Source organism: Vitis vinifera, chromosome 11, assembly GCF_030704535.1.
Source record: "Vitis vinifera cultivar Pinot Noir 40024 chromosome 11, ASM3070453v1".
Taxonomy (NCBI): domain Eukaryota; kingdom Viridiplantae; phylum Streptophyta; class Magnoliopsida; order Vitales; family Vitaceae; genus Vitis; species Vitis vinifera.
The window spans coordinates 4,881,336-4,896,982 of NC_081815.1; the positions used below are offsets into that span (position 1 = coordinate 4,881,336).

The 15,647-nt window shown below is 32.4% G+C and overlaps 2 protein-coding genes across 4 annotated transcripts; one reads left to right on the forward strand and one right to left on the reverse strand.

The window, feature by feature from the left end:
- The first annotated feature begins 5,660 nt into the window (after positions 1 to 5,660).
- LOC100250879 (uncharacterized) lies at positions 5,661 to 12,729 on the forward strand. Of its 3 annotated transcripts, XM_010658142.3 has the most exons (5): positions 5,661 to 6,205; positions 6,295 to 6,409; positions 6,784 to 6,898; positions 7,082 to 8,032; positions 10,888 to 12,729. In XM_010658142.3, exons 1-4 carry the CDS (start codon positions 6,105 to 6,107, stop codon positions 8,023 to 8,025), a joined length of 1,275 nt encoding a protein of 424 aa, XP_010656444.1. In that variant the 5' UTR covers positions 5,661 to 6,104; the 3' UTR covers positions 8,026 to 8,032; positions 10,888 to 12,729. The 3 variants fall into 3 exon arrangements, with proteins under 3 accessions (XP_010656444.1, XP_059596610.1, XP_010656448.1); XM_059740627.1 differs by lacking the exon at positions 10,888 to 12,729 and having other exon boundaries at positions 7,082 to 8,160; XM_010658146.3 differs by lacking the exons at positions 5,661 to 6,205; positions 10,888 to 12,729 and having other exon boundaries at positions 6,295 to 6,387; positions 7,082 to 8,160.
- On the reverse strand, positions 12,335 to 13,375 carry LOC100245731 (umecyanin). Its single transcript, XM_002285269.5, has 2 exons — positions 13,018 to 13,375; positions 12,335 to 12,731 (listed from the first exon to the last, which is right to left on the reverse strand). Exons 1-2 carry the CDS (start codon positions 13,196 to 13,198, stop codon positions 12,451 to 12,453), a joined length of 462 nt encoding a protein of 153 aa, XP_002285305.1. The 5' UTR covers positions 13,199 to 13,375; the 3' UTR covers positions 12,335 to 12,450.
- Between the last annotated feature and the right edge of the window lie 2,272 nt (positions 13,376 to 15,647).

The following is a 15,647-nucleotide window of genomic DNA, read 5'->3' on the forward strand; positions in this document are numbered from 1 at the left end:
CAACAATAAAAATAACTGCAACATATTTAACTTTCAAAAAATAAAATAAGGGAAATTGTTTTCATTTCTCTTCAAATAAATCTTGCGAGTACTTTCTTTTATAGAGTCATTTTCAAAGAGGGGATTTTAAAATTTAAAAGAAAATTATATATTAAATACTATGCATTTACACTATATTATTAAAAGATGGTTGTGCCAAATGCATCTTAAAACTCACGTCTTAACCATGATAAATATCGTTGATTTGATATACAATTTATATAGTACTTTTAGAAAAGTTCATTATTATTTTTTAATTTGATGGTATTCTAATTCCCTCACTTTTTTCTCATATATATTTTCAAGTGTTGAATTGCTAAATGGTTGATCTTACAAAAAATTCATATCAAGTTTTTGAGGACCGATTGATATATGCTACCAAAAAAACAATTAAACATAATGTTAAGAGATAATTGAAAAACGAAAATGAGCAACTGATATTACTACTAATGTATGTTGATGGTAAATTAGGATTTCACAAAAGTTTCATTTAAACACTTCATTTTAATATTCAAATTCAATGATATATGTCATTCTAATTTTCAAATCAAACAATCAACTAATACAAGTACTAATTTATGTTGATGATATCTTAGTAATTAGCAGTATTGATGATATTTATAGTTGTGATTATCGATAATTAGATAAAGAAATATATATGAAAAGGACTTGAATCGGGACTCCTAATTAACCAAAACTTTGGTACTATGTTAGATTACTAGTTTTCCTAAAAGTTTAAATTATTACGATTTAGGTCCATGTGTAACACACTTAAAGACCCATGTGAGTTTTATTATTCCCTAGGGATTGAAGCATCCCAAGACCTTACAAATATATACATGGCACAGTTTAAATAAATCCTTAATCTTCACAAAGAAAAAAAAAATCAAATTTGATAATGCAAAAGGATGCTTAACACTTGCTTGCATAATATTCAAATCATCGAGGATTAACAATGAATATTTTCAAGAACCCAGCTTCATATAAGCACTATAGGAGGTCTACGATAAGTAATAACTTACAATCACGAGGTTTGAGATAGCCTTCATCATCAACAAGCCCAATCAATTCCTTTAACAACCTACCATCATTCATTATCATTAGCAACCTACCATCATTCATTAGCAACCAACTAAGTAGACTTTAAGATACTTGAAAGAATATTTTACCATGAGATACACCTTAAGCTTGCAAGTCTTGTAATTTACATGGATGTTGATTGGACTAGCAACATGAATGGTAGAAAGTTGACAAGAGGATATCAAGTATTCTTATGTAAAAATCTATATGGAGCTCTAAGAAGTGGAAAGTGTCGGCACACTCCAACACATAGTCTAAGTAGATATCTTTTGCTCATAGAGTTGCAAAATTAACATGAATCCAATCCTTATTACAAGAATTACATGTAAACTTCGGTCAACACAAATTATTTAGTATGACAACCTTGGAGCAACCTCACTTGCAACAAATCCTACTTCTTACCTTAAGAATATAACACTTATAAATTAATATTTTTTTTGTTAAAGGAAGTTCATAAAATAAAAATTAAACAAAAGATACATGTCTACCGCTAAATAAACCGTTGACATAATGACTAAAACTCTTTTAACATTGAAGTTTAAGTTATTAAAGACAAACTCACATAATTTCTAATTCTACTAAAAAGGTATGTAAACAAATAAAAACTCGATCAAGATTTATAGCTTATTTTTAATAGTTGCAACTTATCTTTAAAAGTTGTGATTCATCACCGAGATAATCGTATAACATTAGAAGACCTCTTTAATTATATTGTCTATTTTATTAGCATATAAAGGTCAATTATGACATGCACATATCCACTCCTATATTTGTTTGACTAACACTCTACCAACATTATTAATACATAGTAATACAAGGCAACTCTTGAATATCGTCTAGAGGGGGAGGAGATTAATTTATACATTTATTTCTTTTGGATTTTTCATTCATGGACCATAAAGACCCACTAGGTAAAAAAAAAATGGTACATCAAAATTAATTAATATAGATGGACAATACCCCTTTTACATTATTGAATTCATTTACACATCTACCCATGAATAGTTCATTCAAAGCGTTAGATCAAAGCTTTTAATATTACTTATTTTGATTGGTTGTAATGTTTCATCTAGATCGATATAAAAAAAATGAAGAACTCCACAGATTATTATAGCAGGTGAAAATAACGATAAATATTAGATTCACAAATTTTTATTACCTTAAATTTTAATTGTTTTTTTAATTAAGAATGTAAAGTAAGTGTATATTTTTGTATAATTTTTTTTAATTTTTATATGAAAGTTACTATTTAAAAAAAATAAAAAATAACAAATATATTCAAACGAAGTTTTAGTGATGAAAATATTTTACCCTTCTGTAGATACTAAACATTTGGACCTTAATAATCAACTTTCTAGTAGGTGAATTTGGCAAGGCAGTGAGACAAGACGTTGCTATAACTTTTTAGATTGGTATAGAGAAATTATTGAGATGAACTTTCACAAGCAGCTGTTCTCGAACTGATGGAGAAATGGAGATTAGATGCGAATCTTCGATTTATACAAAAATGTCAAAACCATGATACAAAGGATTGCTTGTATTCATTAACATTAAAGTATGAAAAGTAAATCAATAAATTGAAAAAGTATAGCAACTATATAAGCCGGAGCATCTTGAGAATTCCTTCTAAAGTGGCTTTTTTGTTGTGACAGGATGAATAATCATACTGTACTAAAAAATCTCTTCATTTACTTATAATCAATTTGGATGCTACCATAATGATCAACGATCTGTTTTGGTAATTATTTTTTAAAATAGTTTTAAAAAATAATTTTTGATAATAGTTTTTTAAAATTGTTTTATGATGTTTTGTAGAATAAAAATTTGTATTGAAAACCTGAAATGTCTTTAATTGGTTTTTAATATTTTTAAATATATTTTAAAAATAATTTTTATATTCAATGTTTTATTTTTAATCATTCTACATACTTATATAATTATTTTCTTAAATAGCTTTTAAAAAGCAATTAAAAGATATTATCGAAAAATAGTTTCAACCAATATGGTAATTGTTTTCGAAAATAATTATAGAAAATAGTTTTTGAGAACAATTTTTAAAAGTTGTTCTCTGATTTTTATAGAACAAAAATCTATTTTGAAACTTAAAATGTTTTAAACTTGTTTTTAATATTTTAAAAATAAATTTTATATTTAGTGTTTTATTTTTAATCATTTTACATATTTGTACAATTATTTTTTTTAAATACCCTTAAAAAACAAGTGAAAATAAAATAAAAACTAAAAAAATGTTATCTGAAAACACCTTATTTTTTGTTTTTAAGAATAAAAAATAAAAAAAATAATTTTTTTTATTATCAAACATGTTTTTTGTGTTTTTTTGTTATAATGAATAGAAAAATATTCTAAAAAACAGTTCATAAACAAACCTCTATTTTATGTTCTTAAAAACAAAAAAATAAAAAACAGTTTTTAGTTGTCAAAAGTATTTTCTTATTTTTTTGTTTTGAAAAATAAAAAACTATTCTAAAAAATAATTGACAAACAAATCCAAGACTTTTAGAAAAACACATTCAATATAAAAAGTATTTTTGGAAAAAAAAAATATAACAAAATTTTTAAAAAATATTTTTAAAATTTTAAAAAATCATTTATAGTACTTCTTGACCAAAAAAACACTTCAACTTATGTGGAGGAATTCAAATTAAGCCTTGAGGGAGTTGGATGTGGATTAAAATGTGGAATTCTAAAGATGATGCAATTGATGAACATAAATCAATTGTCATGGATAGATGCTTCCAAATATAGTCTACTTTTCTCTCAATTTATGATGTGAAAGAAAGCTTGCACTTTAATTTCGTATACATCAAGTGATTTCGTCCATCCATTTGTTTGCTTCAATGAAACAAACAATAGTATACTAACCCACCAAACAAATTAAGACATATTTACATGAAGGTATTTATTTTATAGCCTTTTTGGCTTTTGTGGGATATTTTTTTTTAAATTTTAATTTTAATTAAAAAATAAATTTATAATGTTTAAAAGATAATAGTAGTCTATAAAAAACTAGGATGAAGTTGATATTATAATTAATATTTTTTATTTTTATGTCATATTTTATGCACTATTTTTAATTTTTTTTTATTGATTTTAAAAAGAATTTTCAGCTTATCAAAAGCCAATAGCTTTAGGTGTTGTTTGGGTATGTTGATTGTTTACTACTTCTTTATATATATATATATAAATGATAATAACATTTGTAAAATGCAAAAACTCAAAAAAAATGATGAGTTTTAAAAACTTTTTTTTAATAAGTTAGTAACAAATTTTACTACTTAAAATTTTAAAAAATTCGGGTATTTGTGTTTTTTTTTTTTCACTTAATTCTAAATAAAACTTAAAATTAAATAGTGTTTAATAGGGTTAAGTATTAAGTTGTTTGTTTTTGTAATTTTTTTTATTTCTATTAAGCATTAAAAAGTAAAAATAAACACTAATATGTTACTTTTTTCATGTAGACAAAATTAAATATTTTATTTTTCTATTTAGTAAAAAATTTATAATAAATCATGAAAAAAATAAAAAAATAAACAATTTAAAATTTGAAAGAAAATTACTTTTATAAAAAAAACTAAAGAAATAAACACTTTAGGTTATTCTTTATATCCTTAAAAAAATATTTTAGGGTGTTTATATTTTTAATTTTTTTATTGAAAACAATTTGTTTTTGGACTTTAAGTTTTTTATTTTTTATAATTTATTATAAATTTTTAATTGAACATAAAAAACAAAATATTTGATTTTTTTTTAAATAGAAAAAATATCATGATATTTTTTTTTTACTTTTTTAATACTTAATATAAATAAAATATTATAAAAAATAAATAATTTAATATTTAACACAATTAATTACTATTTAGTTTTATCTTCTATTTAAATTTAAAAAAAAAACAAATACCAAAGAATTTTTAATGATTTTTAAATTTTAAAAACTTAAAATAGAAAGTGCATTCAAGATTTTAAATTTTTTAGATATGCAATGATCAATTTTATGCTATATATATATACATATATGTGGATGTGAATTGTTAATAGAATCTTAAACTTAGGAGAATAAGATAGAAAATTATTTATATTCAAATTAATATAGTAATTGGTAAAGAAGTTAAGTCACCAAATGAATGAGAGAGAGAGAGAGAGAGAGAGAAAACTTGCTCCCCACTCCCCATCACATCCTTCACATTTCTTCATGGACGATAGACCATATTTGTAATCATTCACATGGAAAAAAAGAAAAAAGGAAAATTCAAAATCAAATCGTCTCAGTGGATAAAACGGGATTCTAATGATAATAATTTGAAAAGTTTACATAAACTGACGAACCTAAGATAAACTTTTAATTATGAGGGGATTGCAACACAATAATGAAGAATGCACTCAAGTTTGAAAGGGGGTGGAGCAGGGGCAAAATTGGTGGAACGTGGATATTTAATTTAGATCATGATTATGGGACTTAATCCCAAAAATGAATCACCTTTTTGTGTGTTTTAAGGATTGAAGGAAAGGGAATGAAAGATGGGGGGAGTGTGTGAGCTCCATGAAAGACAGGACTGACATGTAAGTTAGTGGGTAGGGTAGCCCATTTGTTCCCAGGGTGACCCACACACCCAACCCCTTCAGGGAAAACGATAGTACTGAGAGGGTGGGGAGGCATGAGATGGGCTTGGTTTTGCGGGGAAAGGGCACATCAAACCATGTAAACACTCTGCATTATTGAACCTTAGACGAACAACCGAATTAAAAAGGCAAGTCTCTCTCTCTTTCTCTTTCTCTTTCTCTTTCTCCCTCAGTCCCTTGGGGTTGAGAAGTTGAAATAAAGAAAGAGAGCGAAAAGCTCAAGTTAACTCATTCAGACAGACCCATGTTGGGGGTATTGTCTTCTTAGCAAAACATCATCTCTCTGGCGCTCTCTCTCTCTTTCTCTATCTCTACAGTATTGTGCTCTCATCCAGTAAGTCTTGAAGATGCCCAGACCAGGCCCGAGGCCATATGAGTGTGTGAGGAGGGCTTGGCACAGTGACAGGCACCAACCCATGAGAGGTTCCATCATTCAACAGATTTTCAGGTTCTGGGTCTTCTGTATTTTCTCTTGGTTTTTGGTTCTGGGCGCTTTTCTTTGTTCACTTTCTCAATGCCCACCATGTGTTTGATTAGGGTCGTCACTGATACTCACAGCTCCGCCACTAAAAAGAACAGGGAATGGCAGGAAAAGCTTCCTATCGTCGTGTTGAAAGCTGAGGAAATCATGTACTCCAAAGCCAATTCTGAGGTTTTCTCTTCTTGGTTTTGCTTTAGGATCCGTTCAATCGCTGAGAAAATGTGGGATTAAAGAATTAATTAAAATTTGAAGGTTGGATTTTTATCCTTGGAAACCGTGAAATGAAAACCTCCCCTCAACTGAGTTTGATACAACTTTATGGCTTAATTCTGGTTAAATTCACTTTATTGGGAGTCAAAACTGCAAAAAAAAAAAAAAAAACATAGGGTTCGAGCCCAGATTTTATTTTATTTTATTTTCTCGGTTTTCTCAGCAATCAAACGAACGGTTATAGACTCGAGGGTATTTTCATACATGTTCAGTTTTTTTTTTTTTTTTGTTTTTTTTGTTTTTTTTTGTTTTGTAATTTTCTTTCTATTGCTCAGACTGAATATATGGATCTTGGAACTCTATGGGACCGGGTGAATGATGCCGTTAACACGATAATTCGGAGAGATGAGAGTACTGAAACAGGAGAGCTTTTGCCGCCATGTATTGAAGGTACCCGTTTTTTCCTCTATTGGATGTCTTGATCCAGTACCCAAATCATGCAATGTGGGTTGTTCTCATCTTTGAAGTATATGAACTCAAGCTTAATGTTATTTACAATCATAGGTAGTTTGTAATGAATAGAATAGTTTTGTAATTTTTATGCCTCATTTTTTCCTTCCTTTTGTTGTTCAGCTGCTCTCAATCTGGGTTGTGTTCCAGTAAGAGCGTCACGAAGCCAAAGGCACAATAACCCAAGGAGTTACCTCACCCACAGAACACAAGAACCCACGTCTGTTTCTCCTAGAGTTTTGGATAATGCTGTCAATGAACGATGCCCTCAGTTACAGCCACCCAGTGCGGGCAATCAACTAACCTTTGGAAGATTGAACATGGATTCAACCCATTTGGTTTTGGATTCTGACAGACATGTAACTCAGAATAATAGCCTAGCTACTACTCGTAATTTCCATTTTCCATATGAGAACTTCCCCCTTGGCAGCAACCAATCCATGACAGTGGAAACTAACACCCCATTGAACTTTGGTTCAGTTTATCCCTTGTATTACGGGACTCATTTTCAAAATGAAGAGTCCCATTTAGGCTTCCAAATGCCTGAAACTGCAAATGCTAACACTGTCTTTGTTGGCGCACCAATTGGGACATCAATTGCAGAGCCTTCTGAAATGGGTATCATCTTGCAGAACTTATTCTCCAGTGATGGCACTGAAAATGTTTTGAACAAAAATGCTCAAGAAAATTTCAGGGACACTTGTGGGAAGGAACCTGTGGCAGAATGCGATTTATCCTTGAGGTTGGGTCTGTCCTCAGATCCATGTATGAGAAAGGAAAAATGTTCAGCGCCTGACACTGAAGATGTTGGTTCAAGTAGTTCTCAAGAGGGGGCTAAGGTTAGTGGTCTATCTCCTGGGAAAAGTAAGGGGTTTTGTTTCTTTCCAAGTGAGACTGCTAATAGCCCCTTTGGGTCCTGTTCGAATAAGTGGAATTCAGGGGATGAAGGGCAGAATATGGATGCAACAGTGAGGAAGCGTAAGGCACCCTTTAATAATGATTTGGAGGGTGGGCAATTTTTCTTGTCACCAGAGATCCGATCTGACCATTTTACTGGTCGAATTTAAAGGCCAGGTTTGTAGGCAACCTTTTCCAGTTGTCATACATGTTTCATTTAAATCTGAGTTGCCTCAAAATATGTTATTGAATTCTTTTCCTCGGCCCCTATTTTTATTGAGCTCTGACTGTGAAATTTCACATGCTGATCATGAGTTATGAGTTGCAATAGTGCAAGAAATTGAATTGTAAATAAGGTCTTCCTTTGTTCATGTCTGGCAGTTGATGACTAGATAAACTAAAAACAGGACTTTGGCAAACCAAACTACCTAGACCATCTAAGCACTTATTGGGGTTAGATTTACTTCACATTCAGAATATTGAAGTTCATAACATCAAATTGCATGACCTCTAGTTCAAGTTGAATTAGAGCTGTCTGAAATAGATAAATAAACACATGGATAGAACAATAGCATGGAAGGATGAAGGGGAGTAAAGTTCTAAACCTAGAAGAACAGCTCTGAGCACTGTTTGGACCAGTCTGTTGAAAATGTCATCCAAAATTCCTTGGGGGCCTCCACATGGATGGTTCATTCACTTAGTATAAGTCACTTCATAAAGAGCACTATTTGGGACCCTGCTGGAATCTGAAATCCTTGGGAGTCTCCATCTATGTGGCTCCTTCATGTTGTAGGAACTGCTTTACACCAGTTGAACAAATACATCACAAGTTGAGCATCTATTAATGAATATATTTATCTAACAATTGAGGTGAGTGTAGCTGTAAATGGTAATCTGGAGTGCGTGGCATTGGATTAAGGTCACTTCTAAGACGAGGTATAGCCCAAATCTCTTTTGCAATAGGCCAAGATAAGGCCTTTTCTTTCTCTCATGTTTGTTGTTGGTCTATTTTTAAATCAGTGGGTGATAACTAGTGAAGCGTGTTCTTTGTATATTTGTCATTTATGTGATGTGTGATGTAAATAGGCTTTGATAGGTAATGCCTAGAAGGTACTGTACCTGTGATGGAAAAAGAGACCCTTTGGAGACCAGATCTAGTCTAGAAGTATGGTTGTGCAAGATCAGCTTAAGAGGAGGGGTTGGATTCTAGCCAATAGATGTTGCTTGTGTTGCGTTGAAGAGGAAACGATAAATCATATTCTTGTTCATTGTTCTAAGACGAAGATGTTGTGGGATCTTTTGCTTTCTCTTTTTGGGGTCAATTGGGTGATGCCGTTTTCGGTGAGAGACACTCTATTAAGTTGGTATGTCTCCTTTAAGGACAAGAAGCATAGAAAGGTTTGGCGGGCAGCTCCTCTCTGTTTATTTTGGACAATTTGGAAGGAAAGAAATAGGATAGTCTTCGATAATGGGGCTTTGTCGAGTCAAAGATTGAAAAACTCTCTTGTTTGTAATCTCTTATCTTGGGCTAATTCTTCTATAGTTGTAGGCCCTTTATCTTTGTATAACTTTGTGGATTGGTTGGGTTCTTGTTGAGGGTCGGTGAGTGCTTGTGTTTTTGTTGCTTGTTTTAGGTGTCTCTTGTATACTCCTTGTATGCTCTGGGTTGCCTTTCAAGCTCCCTTTCTCTAATATATCTTTGTGCTTTTGCCTATCAAAAAAAAAAAGAAGTATGGTTGTGCAAGGGGGAATGGATTACCCAACAGTTGAAAGGGACCCAGGTGGAAGTGTAGGACAGATCATGGTTGATTTTGCAGGTTTGGTTCAGAGGTCTTTTGTTGTTGCAGTTGTGAGGTTTTCTTTCTAGCATGATGTTTTTAGGTTGGATGATCCACTGAAAGTTCAGACTTGGGGCTTTAGTGTGGCATGAAGATATTTTGATTAGGGATCTTAGCTTGTGGGATAGAAATGTAGCCTGATGTTTGTAGGGTTGCTACATGATTGGGGTTGGAGCCATTTCGATCTCTTTTCAATATGGTTTATTTTGTGAAGGTTGTTACAGACGGGGATGACTTCATACAGAAGCTGGAGCAGAGGAAGAAGTTTTCCTTTCACTGCTCAAGTTAGTGTTTTTTGCAGTTGTTATCGTTATGTGGAAGGTTGTTCATGACATCAAGGCCCCATTGGACGTAGTCTTTTGTTTTGGATTTAGCTAAAAGATGGAGTCAAAACTAAGGCCATAATGTTCAAAAGGCAATATTGATATTATCAAAGCTTCGTTTAACATGAACTAGCTTCTTGCATGGACCAAAATAAAACTTCTAGGAGAAGCAACATTTTTTTTACTTTTATATTAAGCTCTTTTTTAAGTCTTACCTAAGCAGGTTCTGAAGCTCTCATTGAGCTTAAAAAAGAGTTTTTGACTTCTCTAAGGCCAAATCAAAGAGGCCCTAATAAATTGGAATGGAAGTAGCATACTAAATCTTGTATGTGCAAAATGTGACATGGAATTAGCTCTTCATCTTTGACTCATTTTCCTGTTTCAGAGGGAGCTAGGGAATTGAATCTTTTTTCTCTTCTGGGTGCAGAGTGTTCTCTTTCTTTGGATCAATTTTTTAGGATTTGGGGATTCATTGGGAGGAGAAGTACAGTGCCTTAGGACGTGGCCTTTTTGTGCTGTTAGTGGAATGAGAAGAGAGTGGTTTGCATATAAGTTGAAATGAAATATTTTAAACTCTGGTTTTGTTGACAAAGAGGTTTTAAACTCTAGACTTTTTGGGTGGTGGTGGGGTAGGGGCTTTTCACATTTGTTTAAAAGTGTCATTAATATCTTCATTGGAAAGCCACAATTTTGAGCATGTTTGAATTTGTGTGTGCATAATAGAATTCTGATATATTTTGTCAGAGAATGGTAAAGTTTCTCGATTTTGTGTAAGCCACACTGATTATGTGGCAATGAGATGTATAGGTTGAAGCTGCCTCACATATTGACAAAGGTATTTTGATATGATATTGGATGTTTATTAATTTAGATATACTCACATGTTCTCACACTGGAGCGTGGAGGCAACGGATAGGAAGTGTAAGGCACCCTTTAATTATGATGTTGAGCTTGGGCAACTTTTCTGGCAGCCAGAGGTCTGATGACCGATCTTATTAGTGGAATTGAAAACCAAAGTTTGTACACAAGCTTTTCCTCTAGTAGCACCTGTTCTTTGAAATACCAGATGCTTCAAGATATGATGTTGCTGTTGTAAATTTGCAATGCATATTTATCTTTTACTAAATGCAGCATACAACTCTTGTATTTACTTTCCAGGAGTGCCTGTTTCCCTTTCTTTCTTACCATGGCAAGTTTTTGTAAGATTACTCTATTTAGAAATAAAAAGTGAGGCAATAGAAGAGCATCCTGACCCATTCCTAGACTCTCTAAGATCCTATTTCAAACTTGCTCCCATTTTGAGTTGAGAGATAAATAAATGGGCACATCCCATTGCACTGATAAGGAACTTTATAGTGGCTCAGAGGAGATTATAAGGTCCTATTGATTATACTGGGAAAAGCATGTTAAAAAAAAAGCTTGAATTGTGTGATCTTTCCCACCACCCCTGAATGGAATTGTAGGGGGTGGGGCGAGAATTTTGTAGTTCTTGGTGTATTAAGATGCTTAGGGAGCTCCAGTGTATTCCTCCATTTAGGCCGAACCTAAGAGCTTAGATAGTCCTTCACACACTGAAGGATGATGCATGGATTCTCCAGAGAGGACCATGATGATCTCCCAGACCACCCAGATGGTGATGCTGATTATGTGGTAATGTGGTAGAAACTAAAGTTACATAATTTGATATTGAATAATTAACTTAATATATCATGCACCCAGGTGTCTTCATAGCTTACATAAGACATACACGTAAACATATTATGTATGTGCATATTTGTCTGGTCATTTGAAATTATGGAATTACTTATGAAATGAGTTAGGCAGGTCTGAATCTGATCCCTGCAATTCATCATTGATAACGATTTTTAAGATACCTACATCTAGATTATTGGAATTCAACGTCTACATTGCACCTATGAGTTCTTAATCTGTCAAACTCAAGTATAAATCAGTCCCACAATCCATTGGCTTTTAAGGGTTTCTGAAGTCCGATTCTTCTATCCTGTTTCAGCAATCTGAAATTGTTTTCTTAGGAAGGCTTTGGCCTTCAGCTCTAGACTGTCAAAAACTTGACTAGTATTTAAAACCATTGAACAAACAAGCATTAAAGTTAATTAATGATGATGGAATCAGATGTCTCTTTGCTGTTAATATTTAGCATATTTTAGCTGCAAGAGGGTTCCTAATTATCTTATGTGTGTAAATAAAAGAATACCCTTAGAACTCTGACATCAGAAAGTTGTCGGTGATCGCAGATTTGATCCCGAATGACCTAATCAACCCTCCTGTCATTCACAATTATTTAGCAATCCAGGAGCTGTAGACAAATCTAAATACTGTTATAATTCAATCCAAAAACAGATACATTATTCAAGTGAATGATCACCACTACTGTACCAGGACACTAAGACAGAACACAGAAAATGTGGGAGATTTATATGGAAGTCAAGAAAGAGATGGCCATGACCAAGAGCATGGTGGTTACAGCACCAACGGTGAGAGATGTGGCAGATGAGATGCTGATGGTGACCTTCTGGCCAAGTGAGCAGTGTCGACCGATGGTGCAGATGAAGTACTGAGGCTCTGTAGAATTCAGAGTATAATTTACTGGGCTTGTTGCTTGGATATCATTGTCTAATACATTGGCTGTGGTGCAGTTATCATAAACGTCCTTGGATACCCTGGCCACGGTGTGTGTTCCAGTCCAATTGAACACTAGAGAAAATGAAAAAAAAGAAGGGAAAAAAAATATGCAGATTAGGTGAGCAAGTATGGATGAAGGAATGATTTAAACTCTCTAATCACAGAGACTCTAGACAAGTAGAAGAAAGCATAATATTCCAATTCAATCCATCTTCTACTGGTTTTATTTGATCTATTGTATGCTTATCATGATGGAAGAGATGTAAAGTTCTAGCTGATTTCTACTGAGCAAGAAGGGAGGGACAACTGACCAAAACCAACAGAATTCAAAGAGGACCCACAGATATCCAGTGCTTACCAATGGTGTCGCCAAGCTTGAAATCCTCTCCACTAGCCCAGGTCGTGTATGCAGACTCGCCTTCAGTAGGAATAGACCATGATATATTGCCTCCAACATGGTGTGTATCAGCTGCTGCTGCACCCTGGAGAAGAACCGCAACAACGATCAAGCACCCGATGATTTCAACGCGAGCCGCCATGTCCCTCTGTGTGTTCCGCAGGTCGCTCCTGATTTCCTGTGAGTGTAGTGTGTGATGGGATAAGGGAAAAATGCAGTCCACATACACTTATATGCAAAGTCGTAGAGATGTTCAAATTAATCAAGCGTCTGACTCTGACTCCAGCTTTTGGCGTATTCAGTGAGTACTTTTGGTTTTTCCCTTGTTACAAGGACGCGCTATTATGAATATGATATGCAATACCTCCTGAGTAAACAGGTAACTGAAGTGGAACGGTGGAAAACTTTCTTCTAAACAATACTATTTTTCTTCTTTCATGGTGTTTACGCTGATATAGAAAAGGGTTGAATTGAATGGGCTTCTTCTAGATGCGAGATGCTGTCTTTCAAATGAAGGGTCTGGTCTTATACTGCTGGTATTTTTTTTATTCCTAATGCGGACTTGGTGGTCTGAATGATATTAAAGTATGTGGGATGCAAATATTATATTTCTCTCTTGTCGTCGCATCGAGATGGCTGTTTATATAATAATCTTGCCAGGGAAACGACTAGTCCAGCGCTATTAGGAAGACGGAGAAAAAAAGTTTGACAATTCGTTTTTGATGATTAATGGAGTAAGGTTTTAAATTAAGGAGAGAGTATATGGAAATTAAGAAATATCGACCATTAAGACGATGGATATGTACATTTGAGTTATTTGTTTGGAGGAAGATGTGGTAGAAGCTAAATTTGTTATGTTAAGTGGTCTTCTTCATCTCAATCTACTCAAAAAATGAATTTACGACATTTAATTGAGTCTCTTCAAAATGAATTTCCCATATTTAGGTGAGTTTCTTCACAAGGGACCTTTAAATGTAACCATATATTAAAATATTGTGTATTGATGGGGCTTCTTCATCTCAATAAGTCAAAAAGTCTCTTCAAAATGAATTTCCCATATTTAGGTGAGTTTCTTCATATGGGACCTTTTAAGTGTTACCACTTGCCAGAGATTAAAATATCGTGTATTGATGGGCTTCGAAATATATTTTCTATTGCGGTTGAAGGGATTAAATATATAAATGGTCAATGCAGTCAATAAATTTTCTACTGCACTACCTGGGCAAGTTTGTACCTTGTTATATATTATGCATCAAATATATATATATTAAACGTTGTTGTATAAATAAAATATTAAAATAATATTTTAAAGGACAAATTAATTATAATTATTTTATAATTCAATGAAGACATTTCATTTAATTTTTTTAGCAAAAATGTAAAAATTATTATGGTAATTTTCTTCATAGTGTTTTTAATATCATTAATATATTAATTAAATATTAAAAATTTATACATTTATCATCATTTATTTTATATCATTTAATACAATTGAATTAATTATATCATAATTTTAATATTAAATATAGTTTAGAATTAGACATATTATAATCAAATATCACAATATTATTATAAAATATTTAATAATAGTTTATGTAATTTAATAATCAATGTACACTTATCAAATTTATATTTTTTATCAACACATGCAATATTATTATCAAATATGATATATATATTTACATTTTTATAAATTTTAATCAATTTAGGCTCACTGATATTTTATGTCAAAATATCTATCGATATATCTCCAATATATCCGTAAAATTGAAGGATCGATATATCAGTAATTACCGATATTTTTATCCTTGAGTATAACTATTAAACTAAAATTCTTAAAACTATCCCCCATGTAGTGGGACAAGCCAAGCTCACCATCAAGGTGCATAAAGCTTAATTAATCTCCTTGAACCCTATTTTCAACTCAAATATATATAAAACATTTGAACATTGTATAAATAAGCATTTAAAAAAAGAATATAAACAATATCTAACGTCATGATACCAAGCTCAAACAATTTATTTCATAAATGAAGGTGAAATCAATTATTTGCTCATCTCAAGGAAAGTGACTTCTCATTTCCCACCATGACATATTGGGGATAACCCTTATTCTCAACCAAAGTACTAAGTGGATGCTTCCACCTATGAAAGCATAAGTCACTAGCAAGTATCTATGAAAGCATAGGTGTATTTTATTAAAGAAGTGTATGCCAAGACTTTAAGAAGAAGGTAAAACAACATATATATATCCCCTTAAGGGCTCTAACTAGAGGAAACCACTAGTATCATAACACTAAAAATTATATTTACAAATGTAACTTCATGCACTATAATGGACACATACTCCATGTTGGGACCTTAATTTGTCTTCTCTCTTTTGCTCACCATGAGTACCTACCTTTATAGCTTGTCCTTGGTCAACAACAAAATATTTATCATTTATTAATTTTTTTTGTTATGTTTGTCCTCATTGCTCATCCTCCCAAGGACTAAGATGGGGCTTCAAAGGCGTCTTGGGATTTATGTTGGTTTTTATTCTCCATTTATCATTCAACATATGGAACCCTGCATGAGTAATGTTTTGATGA